The sequence below is a fragment of the Pleurodeles waltl genome, chromosome 6, assembly GCF_031143425.1.
Source record: "Pleurodeles waltl isolate 20211129_DDA chromosome 6, aPleWal1.hap1.20221129, whole genome shotgun sequence".
NCBI lineage: Eukaryota > Metazoa > Chordata > Amphibia > Caudata > Salamandridae > Pleurodeles > Pleurodeles waltl.
This window is the reverse complement of record NC_090445.1, coordinates 70246806-70259894: the sequence shown is the minus strand read 5'-3', so window position 1 is coordinate 70259894 and position 13089 is coordinate 70246806. Positions and strand designations below refer to the sequence as shown.

General features: G+C 42.8%; 1 protein-coding gene across 1 annotated transcript in view; it reads right to left on the bottom strand.

Annotated features, from left to right (window-relative positions):
- The window catches only part of LOC138299208 (butyrophilin subfamily 1 member A1-like), a 53506-nt gene that overhangs the window by 18065 nt on the left and 22352 nt on the right, over positions 1 to 13089 (bottom strand). Inside the window, exons 4-5 of the mRNA XM_069237329.1 lie at positions 12554 to 12832; positions 7273 to 7389 (exon numbers count right to left, since the gene is read on the bottom strand). Of these exons, the coding sequence (XP_069093430.1) occupies positions 7273 to 7389; positions 12554 to 12832 (396 nt within the window). The remainder of the gene's footprint in view (positions 1 to 7272; positions 7390 to 12553; positions 12833 to 13089) is intronic.

The window sequence follows — 13089 nt, the reverse complement described above, 5'->3', positions numbered from 1 at the left end:
CAACCCCCTCCTTCTCCCCCGCAGACAGCCAACCATAGTGCAGGATTGGGCACAGGAAATGGCCTGTGGCAGGCCCTGCAGCTAACACCCCCACGGACTATCAACCCCATGAAGCACACAGCTTTGGGCTATGCAAAGGGTTGGCTGCATGGGATAGGAAAAGGGGCATATGGACCCCCTCCCTGAGCCAGTAATGGCCCTGGGGACCCGGTGCCCCACTGCCAAACTTCATTTAAAGGGGAAGGGGCATGTGGCCCCATTCCTGAACCAACACTGGCCCCATGGACCATTACCTGTGGGGCTGAAATGCTATTTGTATTTGACCACCAACTCCATCTTGACCACTGACTCCATTTTGTGATGAGCTTCAGGCGCCATCACAGTGGGGACACAGGTATTTTTCCACAAAGCTTGTTTTCTACACTGAACGCATTTTCGCTCTTCTCACCAGAGCAGGGAACACATTGTGGGGGATGTGTAGATGAATAGAGTGTACCAGGGTGAGGATATGTTCAGCAGAGAAAGGTACAACTCTATCTCAGGAATGCGCATTTGGGCCTGGTCAGTTCTTTTGTGTGTTTTTGACACAGACCAAGTACAGCCAGCATTTGAAGTCAATAATCAAAGTGAGGAGTTGATTACTAGAATCTTCCTCTCAAGTTAATTTTAGGTATATAAAGCAGGGAAAACTTAGCACTGACACGGAGGATCTCATTTTGGGAGTGGAAGCACTGCCCAATAAGATCTCATTGGGGAAGCTCTCCTGTCTCAGCCATTCAGGGTTCCCCAGCTTGATGTTTGGTAAGAATGATGATAGATCCAACTCCCATAGTGATGTATTTTAACTTTTGAACATTTAGACTATATCCATGTTTATGCTTTGTTGATGTACCGCATGGTTCTTTCTCTCCAATTATTCTTGTATATACATGTGTTCTATTTCATTTTATTTAAATGCTTATTTTCATGTATTTGTGTGCTTTTACTTGATATCAGGGAAGTACCTTAATAAACTCATTACTCAAACTGAAAGTGTTGCATTCTTTGGCATCATTTCCTCTTGGTTTAAAGCAAAGCAGAACAGGGGCCAAACTTTATTTAAAGTAGGGGTTGGCGTAACTTGCGAAATTCCATGTAGTGTAATCACACTGAATTATGTGAGAATTAAGCAAGATTATGCAGAATTATGAGAGAAGTGTAATTGTGCATTTAGAGCTATTACTTAGAGCCACCTTGTCCCCCTGTGCCCATAATGGGTGCGCAGATGCCTTTAGTGCAAAGAAGTAGTGCCAATTGCAACAGCAGTGAATTGAGCATCCATGTCTGAATGGAGTGGAACACTGTCTGTGTATTTATTCAAGAAGAGTCCACCGTTTTGCATAAAATGGTTAACCAAAGGGAGTACCTTTCATTGGTCGATTAGTGTTACCTCAGTGGGTAAATATCTAGTGCATATTCAACGCTACAGCTGTGTGAAGGATCATAAGGTAATGTCTCCAGTGACCTCGTGGTCATGTGGTTTTGGCAGGGTGTTTGGTCCTCAAGCTTCTTTAAACGGGAATCCTTTACAAAATTATTCCTCTTATGAAGGAGGTGAAATAACAGACAGAGAGTTGACTCTCCATCGAATAAGAGTATTTCCACTTACATAAACAAAATAAGTGCTTCTTTGTTTAGTGGATATTCCTCTACATCATGAAGACACCAGTCAAAATTGGCAGGAAAATGTGCTTGGGGGCCTTTGGTAAGTTGAGTAGTCCATCAGCCTGAAAAATGGTGGGAAGACAGTGTCATACTACTAACTTCAAAGGGGGTGAGGCAAAATGGGCGGGGCTTGTAGGTTACTGAGTGCCCTTCTGTACTATGCACTAATTAAAAGGAAGAACAATAGGCTCAACTCTCAAATCAAGAGAAGAGAAACAACCCACCTGTCTTTGCCTTGGACAGCTCCTAAAGAACAGATTCTGCTCCCATAAATCGATGACAAAGTCACCCTAAGCAAGGGTTTCAGATTGTTTTCCAATGAGGAACTGTAGTGAGAACACACTCAACTTTGCCTTGGCCAGGCACAAAAATGTAGGATGTTTTTGACTTTTACAGAGGTGGAGCTTCACAATTGTAAGTGCTTCCCATTGAGTTTTAATTTCTCTGAATTGAGCATCTGTGGAAGAAAGGTATCTGGCCTCTATTTGCTACAAGAAGAGTTCAAAGTTTTGCATAAAATGCCTACGCAACTGCAGTACTTTCTATTGGTTGATTAGTAAGTCTATTTCGTTGGGTGAATCTCTAGGGAAGGGGGGTGAGCGGTCTCCCTCCCAAAGTCTTTACATCCTCAGGGACCCCATTCCCAGGCCTTTTTTTATTTTAAGAGACTGGGGTGCACTACCCCACTCCCCAAGGCTATAGTGGCCCTCGGGTTCCCATACCCGAGCCCCTATGTGGGTATTATGGTGACCATTCCAGGCACTCACCAGACACTATAGGCCATATTTATGGCCTGGTTTGCGCCACTCTTACACCACGCAACGTGGTGCAAGAGCGATGCAAACTTTAAGTGAGATTTATTAAGCCACGCAAGGCCACCCTGCCTGGCCCCGTGTGGCTTCATAAATCTCGAGCAATGTAACACAGCGCAAATTGCTGTGTTACATTACTCTGTGCCACAGAGGTGTTTCCAGGGGTGTTGTGTGGGTATTCTGATGCATTCTGATGCATTCCTAGATTTATAAGAACTTGTAAACCTGGGAATCCATCAAAAAGATTTTCCTACCTGCGAGAGGTATAACAAGGAGAAATATGTTTATTTCTCCTTGGTTTTCCTCTTTCTCTGTGCCTAGGGTAGGGTTCATACTGGAATTATAGCCTTCTCAGACATATTTTAAAACTGTTACCATGTTGTACGTGTGTTGTACAGCACAGCGTACATGCAGACCTTGAAAAGTGTGAAGAAAAAATATTTTCTCCTACTTTGCACCTGCTTCAAGAAGGTATGCTTTTTTGGTGCAAAGCCTGGTCTAAAATGTTAACAGATAGGTCTCTGTGCCCAAAAAAAATAAAAACAATAGGTTGAAGCATAGGAACGTACATGTACCACTAATGGAGTGGCCTGCTTGATGCAAAATAACACTAAAGTACTATCTCCTGCACTTTTAGCAACTTTTTCAGAGCAAATAATCTTTTGCTCTGGAAAGTAAATAGTTTAACAAGACTTTGTGTCGGTTTCCATTCGACTTGATAAATCTGCCACCAGGTATCACAAACACTTTTAGCCTGATTTAGATTTTGGCCGAGGGTTACCCTGTCACAAATGTGATGGATATCCAGTCCACCGTATTACGATCTCCATAGGCTATAATGGGTTGGTAATACAGTGGAAGGGATATTCATCACGTTTGTGAAGGAGTAACTCCCTCTGGCAACATCTAAATTAGGTCCTATATCTTTTCTTTGGGTGTATTCTTCCTTCTCTCTAAGTGTTTTCACAGTCTTTATTCAAAATCCGATTTTCCATCTTATCTCCACCCAACCTCTCCTGCTGCCTTTATACACACAGTATAATGTGGCTGGTAACTCGTAAATACATCACAAGTACATGTGTTACGACTCTGTCGTCCCATTTCTAGGGGGCGCTGTAAGGGGACTGTCGGAAGCCTGGGAATCACCTTAAACACTTATCTAGAGTCCCTTGCTGACTCCTGCTTGTTTCTCTTTTCTCTATGGTACACTTGTGTAGTGCTACATTTGCTTCCTGGGACTGCAAATCCCATAATGCACAGCCTGGTAGTCAAGAAAGACAGGATTCTGTTTCCCATTGTTTTCTATGGGAGAAGTCCAGTTGCTCCTTTTCACCGGATCCTCTACTCCAGGACTTGCAAGTGTCTGAAACTACACACACCTGAGACCTCTCCTGTGCAGCCCAGCTTGGAACTGCTTATAAGCAGCCATTTCCTCAAGATCCCTGTCGTGCATTGGAGTTCGATTCCTTTGTGCTACAGACCCCTTTTTGGATGGTGTTCCAGTTTTGTTCCTGTGCTGTTCCAGCTTGATCCTTTTTCCTGTTTCTCTGCCCTGCTCCTGATTGTCCCAGACAGAGTCTGCCCCCCTATCTCTTAGCCTTGTACCTGTTTGTTTCTTCCAGAGCCTGCTCCCTGTTTCTCTGCCCTGCTCCTGCCTTGTTTCAGCCTGAACCTGCTCTCTGTTTCCCAGTCCTGTTTACTACTCATTCCTACTCCCTGTATTCCAGTCCTGTCCTTGCCTGTTCCAGCCAGAGCCTGCTCTCAGTTTCCCAGTCCTATCTCTGTTTGTTCCAGCCAGACGTTTGCACCCTGTTTTCAAGTCCTAGTCCTGCCTTTAATTCAGCCTGAGCCTGTTCATAGTTCTTGCCTCTGCCTCTTTGATTGTTCCCTTCTGTTTCTGTTTCTTCGTGGTTCTTTGTGTCTGGTAAGTGTTCTATCAGTCTTCACCAGTGTATAAGTGTCCTCCTTTGTACTGGGGTTGGCTCCTGGTTACCAGGAGGCAATTCCAGCCCCCATCCTTGTCTAGTTTTATACGTTGTCTTTTGTGCCTAACAGTGTGCTATTGCTGTTTTCTCAGGAATCGCCACTGTGTTTCCAGCTGGACCCACAAGAGCGTGTCCTGTGTATGTAAGTACTATCCTTGTTTGTGCTCTAGGGTCCAGAGACAGACTCACTTCTGCTGCCTCCTTTCTATGGGGCTGGCAGGGTGACTATCTGTAAGAGCAAACTGCACAGAGGCATTGAGATTCCCTGTCACTGTGGGAGGTTCTGAGCCTTACTCTGTACACAACCCCAGCGTGTTTGTCCACTAGTAATCCGTTTTCTATTTGTTCACACAAAGGTTGCTCTGCTTTTACCTTCCTGTTTCCTGTGTCTGTCCATAGCTGTCCTTTCCGTGTATGCCTTTAGCTGCTCTTCTGCCCAAGTGCACTACCTCTTTAGGATATTCTGTGACCTCAAGGGGTGTCCCAACCAGAGTCGTGATCAGACCCGCCCAAAACTGTGACAACATGATGGCATGATCTGCAGGTACAAGCCACGACATAAGGAGGCAGTCTGCGTCTGCACTGCGAATGAATTTACATTTACAGTGTGTTCTACTGCAGCTGCGTCATGAGACTGCGTATTCCTCTTCCTCAAGTTTCCTCTTTCGCCACAGCCTGCTCCTCGACTGTCACTTTATAATGGCCTCTAATAACAGCTTACAGTTCTTCTCTACTTTCTTTTGTTTAACCACCTATACCACAGATGTAAAATATCTACTCCTTGTCCTACGGTTTAAAATTGCCAAACCCTGCAGGATGAATCAGAGCTCCAGAGTTTAGTGACACCACAATACGTTGCCCTATGTGTGCCATAAAAATCTTTTTATCACCAGGTTCAGTGGCAACACATTAGACAAGAATGCTGTAGAAAGGAAGTGGGTACAGTTTGGCTAAAGTACACTGAAGCTACTCTTTAATCTCCTGCATTCTAAAACCATGCATCAGAACACTAAGGGCCTCATTACGACCCTGGCGGGCGGCGGAGGCCGCCCGCCAGGATGCCGCCCTCCATAATACCGCTCCGCGGTCAGAAGACCGCGGAGGGTATTATGAGTTTTTCCCTGGGCTGGCGGGCGGTCTCCACGAGGATGCCGGCTCGTAATCGAGCCGGCGGAGTGGGAAGGTGCGACGGGTGCTACTGCACCCGTCGCGTATTTCACTGTCTGCTACGCAGACAGTGAAATACTAGCGGGCCCTCTTACGGGGGCCCCTGCAGTGCCCATGCCATTGGCATGGGCACTGCAGGGGCCCCACGACAATCCTTACCGCCATCCTGTTCCTAGCGGGCGAGCCGCCAGGAACAGGATGGCGGTAAGGATTGTCAGAATCCCCTCGGCGGCGCAGCGAGCTGCGCCGCCTTGGAGGATTCTTAGGGGCAGTGGAAAACCGGCGGGAGACCGCCGGTTTTCCCTTTCTGACCGCGGCCAAAGCGCCGCGGTCAGAATGCCCAAGGGAGCACCGCCGGCCTGTCGGCGGTGCTCCCGCCCCCGTTGGCCCTGGCGGTTCTCTACCGCCAGGGTCATAATGAGGCCCTAAGTGATGTAACATGCATACCAACTAGGCATTCCATTCAGCCTTAAGCCCTTACATAAATTGGATGATATAGATCATAACAAATACTTAAATATGTTGTGAAGGAATACTGTAGAGGGCAAGTCCCTCCACAAGACTTACCCACAACACACAGGTCTTGTTTGATGAAACTAGTCATGGTGTACATAATCCTTATCAATAGTGTGCATTTTAAGATTTTTGCTAGAGCCTCAAGAGTCAGGGTCTATGGCGGTATTCCTCCTTCTCTAATGGATTACTTATGCTTTTGTCTTTTACATTCATCAATATGTTTCAGTCTTTTGCTGTGATTCTTTTTTTAACTTAAAAAAAAATCTTTATTTAGATTAGTAAATTCAATTAGAATAAAAAACAGTTCATCAGATCACCTTATCAGAAGTAGAGACTAGTAGTGGGTGGTCAACTCTGCTCCACCAGCAGAGTTTTGTTCACTCCGCACTCTGCCTGGAGTCTACTCCACCAACCCCCTCATGGCATAGTTTTTCTCGCGCATGGCTGGCCAGTGTTAAGTTGGCAAGCACAATAGAAAAAAATCAAGTGCTAGGATGAATCCCAGCATGCTTTCTCAATGCAGGCGGTTACGGCAGGTCGCTACTGCTCACGTTGAAAAAGCTTCTGCTCGCGTTGAGAAAGCTGCCACTCGAGTAGAAAATCTACTCGAGTGGCAGGAAGAAGCAGCACCCTCTGGAGCACGGCGTGGAGCTGTTCATGTTGATTTTACAGTGTGCGATAAGCTCCCGACGCAAAAAATCAGTGCGAGAAGCACAACATACTGACATTCCACCGCTTGTGGAACTCCACAGAATCCTACAGAGTTTGTAGGTAACTCGGCGAAATTCCACAGAGTGAAATTCCACAAGTTATCCGCAGGCCTCATAGAGATTAACAGTGATAATCCTGTAGCCTGCAAGATTCACCTCAACATGTTACCACCCATTCTCGAGCAAGTTCCTTTGCACAAATAGTTAACAGACACATCAGACAATCCAGCAACAACCTATGCATGCATGATATACTATCAGATCTATGTATAAACAGCAAAACATCCATGAACAAGTCTTCAAACCTCAGGAGTGATCAATGTTGGTTTCATTGCTACTAACATTCAGTTCTGTCCCTACTTTTGCTGTGATTCTTACCTTTTCTCTTGCTTTTTTTTCTTATGTACAAAGTAGCCAGTAATACACCAATCATGCTTCCAGCCAGATATACACAAAAAAATATCATCCATGGCGAAACTCTTGGGAAGAACACATCTGCAAAGTAACAGACATATAAATTAGAGAAAGATTGATAGAATTGTGGGTTATGGGTACAAGAATAATGAACAAGGAAAAGCATAGTCCACACAAAATAGGCTCACATTGCAGATAAGACATTTTTTCTCCCAAATGTAAAACTCTGCATTGCTGAAAAATGATACAATTTCCAAGCAGAAGATCCTTCTTAAGTTTTATTTCTTTGACAATGCTATTTCTTCAAGCCCATTTTCAGCAAATCCTCAGTACAAATGTAATGTTCAAGAAGATTTATAATAAGTTGGAAATGCTTTCAACTAATTGGATGTTTTATTCAACTACTCCCACAGAAATCTCAAATATTATGTATAATAGGTCACTCAACGTCAAAAAAGAATATATAAATGTTTGGTGAATACATTTTTTAAATAAAACAACCTCAACCTTCTTAAACATTATTAAAAATATTTAGCAGTTTTAAAGAAGTTGAATCTGTTTGTAAAAACATAATAATATTTAAATAAATGAACATACATATGAAATATTTTGAATGGTGTTTTCATTTATCAAGAACAAACACCTGTCCATACACTTCACCAAACAAATTTATGTTTATACTACCTATGCATTTAGAAATTTAAAAATGTTGTGGATTGTTTATTTAAAAAAGTATAAGGCATTAAATTGTATAAAATGTGGTAATTAGTTAGTCATGAACCTTATTTACAACTTTACCAGATAAACCTAACATTTTATAAAACTCAGAAATAACTGTTATAAGTTGTTAAAATTGATTGGGATGTCCAATGTGTTTAAACAATATATTTTATCTTAGAGTAGGAATTGTTGCATTAAACGCTTAGGGGTACACAAATATTTTTATAATGTTGATTATTACAATTTAGAATGTAAAGATTTAAGTGGAGGATACCATATGGACAAAACTAAGAGCAGAAATGCAACTGCTCCATGAAAGAAGAGAAGAAAAAGATATTAATGGCAGTCATAAGGAGAATCAACAGTAGAGGCTATCCTAGCTAACAACTGAAGGGTATCCAGATGAAAAAAAAAACAAAAGCATAAAATGGACAATAGAAAAGGAAGAAATGATTACACTGAATACAACATCTAATAAGGAAGCCTCACAAACCAGATGTGTATATCAAAAAGATTGGCACATAATCAAAGATGCTTCACTAATAGAACACCTATTGTGGTATCTACAAGAAACTAGTTATCATAAGCCTCTCTCAATTGAAAAAAAATCATTGCCACTGTAGGAAAGTACCCTCATTTTGGCATGGTTACCCCCACTTTTTGCTTGCTGTCAGTATGCTTTGACTGTCTTCACTGGGATCCTGATAACCAGGACCCCAGTGATTGTGCTCTCTCCCTCTAAATTTGGTTGGCTAGGACTTTGCACACCCCACAATTGACATACTGGTGCCCCCATATAAGTTCCTAATATATGGGTACTTATGTACCCAGTGCATTGGGGCACCAGAGATTCCCCATCGGCTGCAGGTGTATTGAGCCACCCATGGGAGCCCAGGCAAAATGTGTCTGCAGGCATGTTGTTGCAGCCTGCGTGAAAAGTTGCTTTCACCCTTTCACTACAGGTCACTGCACCAGGTCACTGTAAGTCACCCCTATTGTAGGCCCTCCTAGCCCAGAAGGCAGGGCGCAGGTGCCTGTGTGTGAGGACACCCCTGCATGAGCAGAGGTGTCCCTACGAACTACAGTTCCATTGCACTGAACTTCGTAAGTGCGGGGAAGCCATTTTTTTCCGTGTACTGGACAGAGGACACCACTACCTGTGTCAAGCTACATAATGGTAACTCGGAACCTGGGCATGTTTGGTGTCACACATGTCAGAATCATCACACCCCAATACTGTTGTCAGTATTGGTTGTTTGATTCCATACACTCTGGGGGTTCCTTAGAGGAACCCACAGTATTGCTCCTATTAGTCTTTCATTGTTTTGCTGCCACCAGTCAGATGGGTTTCTGCCCTCCTGAAGCTTGACCAGCTCAAGCAGGGGAAGGCAGAGCAAAGGATTTCCTGTGGGAGAGGGAGGCAACACCCTCTCCCCTTGGAAATAGGTGTGACATGGTCTGGGAGGGGTAGCCTCCCTAAGCTACTGGTATACTTTGAAGGGCACATTTGGTGCCCTCCATGCATAAACCGGTTTGCACCAGTCCAGGGACCCCCGTTCTCTGCTCTGGCACGAAACTCGACAAAGTAAAGGGGAGTGACCATCCCCCTGTCCATCACCACCCCAGGGGTGGTGCCCAGAGTTCCTCCAGGTGGCCACTTGGATCTGCCATCTTGAATCCAAGATTTGCAGAGGCCCCTGAGAGCATCTGAGTGGCCAGGTAGGTAACATCACAGCCCTCTCCTGATATGTGGTCACCCTGCTGAACCACAGCCTTCCCCCTAGGGCCTTCACTATTTCCTATTACTTTTGCCAATGCTTATTCCTTTTAATGCCCTTTACTGATTGCTAATGTGTATCTAATAGTGTGTTTACTTACCTCCAGTTGGGGGACTGCCTATTATTATTCTAGTATTTGTGTTACCATAATAAAGTACCTTTACCACTGTGTGGTTATTTCATGTGTGACAGTGCTGTGTGACTATAGTAGTATTGCATAAACTTTGCATGTCTCCTAGATAAGTCTTGGCTGCTCATCCACAGCTACCTCTAGAGAGCCCTGGCTTCCTGGACACTGCCTACACTTCACTAATATGGGAGACCTGGACCTGGTAGAGGGTGACAACACCATAGGTGTCCACCACACACCAGGCCAGCTTCCTACAAATGCCATTTTGACAGACAAAAAAACCTACCTGGCTTAACAAACAACAGGCCGGGTTTTGGAAATGCCAAAAATGCAAAGCATGTAAAAAAAAGTATGAAATAAAGGCAGACAACCTCACATAAAGAAAACAAAAACATGTAAAAGTGAATTTTCACTCTATGTACGTTCAGTCATGTGGATTGAAATATACCAGAAGAACCACCTGCAAACTACAAAAATAATTGTAAAACACACATAAGCCAAGTTATCTGATAGCATGACATAACCAAAACAAAGCACCATGTAGACCAGGCGTCTGCAACGAATAGCTCGGGAGCTACTGGTTACTCACTATAACCCTTGAAGTAGCTTTCAGAGCTGAAATAGAGCCCATAACCACTTTCAGAGGATCTGTGCATATTAAAGAAGGTGGCACTGCTCACCTCAAGACACTTAGAGTAGTAGACTGGCAAACCAATGACGGGCGTCATATTAAGACTCAAACATACACTGTGTCGGCCTATGGGATCTGCCTCATGGCCATCTGTCTTCACTCGTAGTTAGAAAACACATTTAAAGTTGATAACTGAATGAGTGACCTTTGGCGGTTGTCCTTTGTGCTGCGGAACACCTAATGCTTTGGATGATATTTTATTAGTTGGATGGAGGCACTTAATATTGATGGCCGTTTTCCTGGTATTCCTGTTAATAATCGCGTCTGGAATTTGTGTCACTACTCATAATCATGCTTGTGGTGTCCATTGTGTCATGTTAATATATGTGATTATTATTTTACAGTGTTAAAAGTTTCTAGTAGCTCACTTCAAAAAAAGGTTGGAGACCCCTGGACCCAAAATCATTGTGATACTATGGGATCAATCCCACTAAGAAAGAAAAGATTGGGAACAGAAGCTGAGGGAAATAGAGTCAAACCATATCATGTCAATCTGAAATAATAACCACTGAGAAACACAGAAGGGAGAAGGTCCAGAAAAAGAAAAGTAAATGCCAATGGACACAGGAAAGGTGAAAAAAACCCTCAAAATAAAAGCCAAACTGAAATGAAACTATAACCACTGGAGGACAATACATTAAAAAAGAAATATCCATATGTGGCAAGATGCTTCTAACAAATACAGTAGAAATAGAGTCACAGTCAGTACCATGTGCTATAGTGAAAGCTAAACTATTGACAAAACCTACCTGATAAATTGCTACACACAAAAATAGCCTATGCAGGAAGAAATTATATTTTAAACAAAACAAGTGATGAAAAAAATAGCAAATAATCCTGTAGAGATAGAAGGAAAGGTACATTCTATATGAAATATGTAGCCTTTCAGATCAGTGTAACTGTTAAGCTATGATAATGATAAGATCAGGCTGAAATGCGTTGATGAATTTACTAATCATGCTGTAATTACAAATAAAAATCAAATTGAAAACTCTGGCCAGTGCACTGCTTTTCTTCATTAAAAACAATTTGATTGTGTGATATAGAATAGGATTGGTCCAAAGAGGGTGTGAATGCACAGCATTCCGATTTCTTTTGTGCTGGATAATTAGAAATGTATAACACATCGATTGTAAATGATATACTACTGTAGCAATCAATGACACTTTGGTTGTACATTTTTCAAGCAAATTGTCGCTTTCAAGCACACTCTTTGGCCTTTTTCACCTGGTAGCTAAAAACACGAATTTCACAATGCAAATTCTATAAAGGAAACAAATGTAAAGCCCACCATTGTTCCCATCTGTTACCGCACACCTGAAATCTAATTCCTGAATGTTATCACCTAATACACATTATCTAACAGAAGCAAGACTGCTGCTATCGGCAGGGTGAGCATATCCGGACCCCCAGGCCAGGTGGATGGAGGCCCAAAGCGATCTCTCGGTATTAAAATATATTGAAAAAGAAATAACGTTTGCCTCAGGAGTCACAGTAGTTAGAAGGGGTTTGTATATAGAAGATAGATAAAGTATATCATATAAAACAAAAACTAACTAAAAAGGCTGTTAAAGTGAAATTATGGTTAGCTCTGACCAGAACACCTCCATTTATGTTTAAAAAAAAACTGAAATTCACTTCCAAAACACAGTTAAAGTGTAGTTAAGGTTAGAAAATAAAACTAAATATCTCTGAAATTCCAAAGCTATGGTTAGCTCGCACACCTGCTGTACAAAATATAATTCAAACCCAAAATAAAAGTCTTATAACCTCGCATATTTATACCAATAAATAAAATGACTTCACAACACATATTTAACGTCCGATAGAGATCCTACTGTATCCCTAGTTGTGTCATTCATAAAGTTATATATAATATTAAGTAAGAAATGCCAAAGGGACACTTTAACATTGGAAATGACTGACCGTCTATTGTGACGTCTACAGACTTCTCGCAGTTTCCAAGTTTGTTTCTTATACAGCAGGAAAGTTTCCTGTTTGAAGATTTGTGGACCGTTAAGGAGTTTTCAATGTCGAATGAGCCATCGGCTCTCGCGGTGACGTCAGAAGCCGAGGCCAATCTCTTCCCATCCTCCCTTTTCCAGTCCATTTTGGGCTCTGGGTACCACCGGCTGGATCTGCACCTCACCAGAATTCCTCCATCATGGTGCCCAACAACGTGGATGTGCAGCGGCGACCCAGCGACTGCAGAAAAAAGACACATAGCAGCCATATCAGGGTACAACTTAAGGAATGTGAACATGGCTAAGACAACTCAATGATATCCTAAGGCACTAGAGTAAAATACTTGGAAAAGTGCAAACCATCCTTTAAAACCACTCAGCTCTAAGAATTAAGGCATAGGGAGAATTTGTGGTATCCAACTTTTCTGAGGAAACCCTCTATGGCAGGCGTGATAGTGTTTTTTGCAACTTTTTTTGTGGCATCACCACTGTGGCATT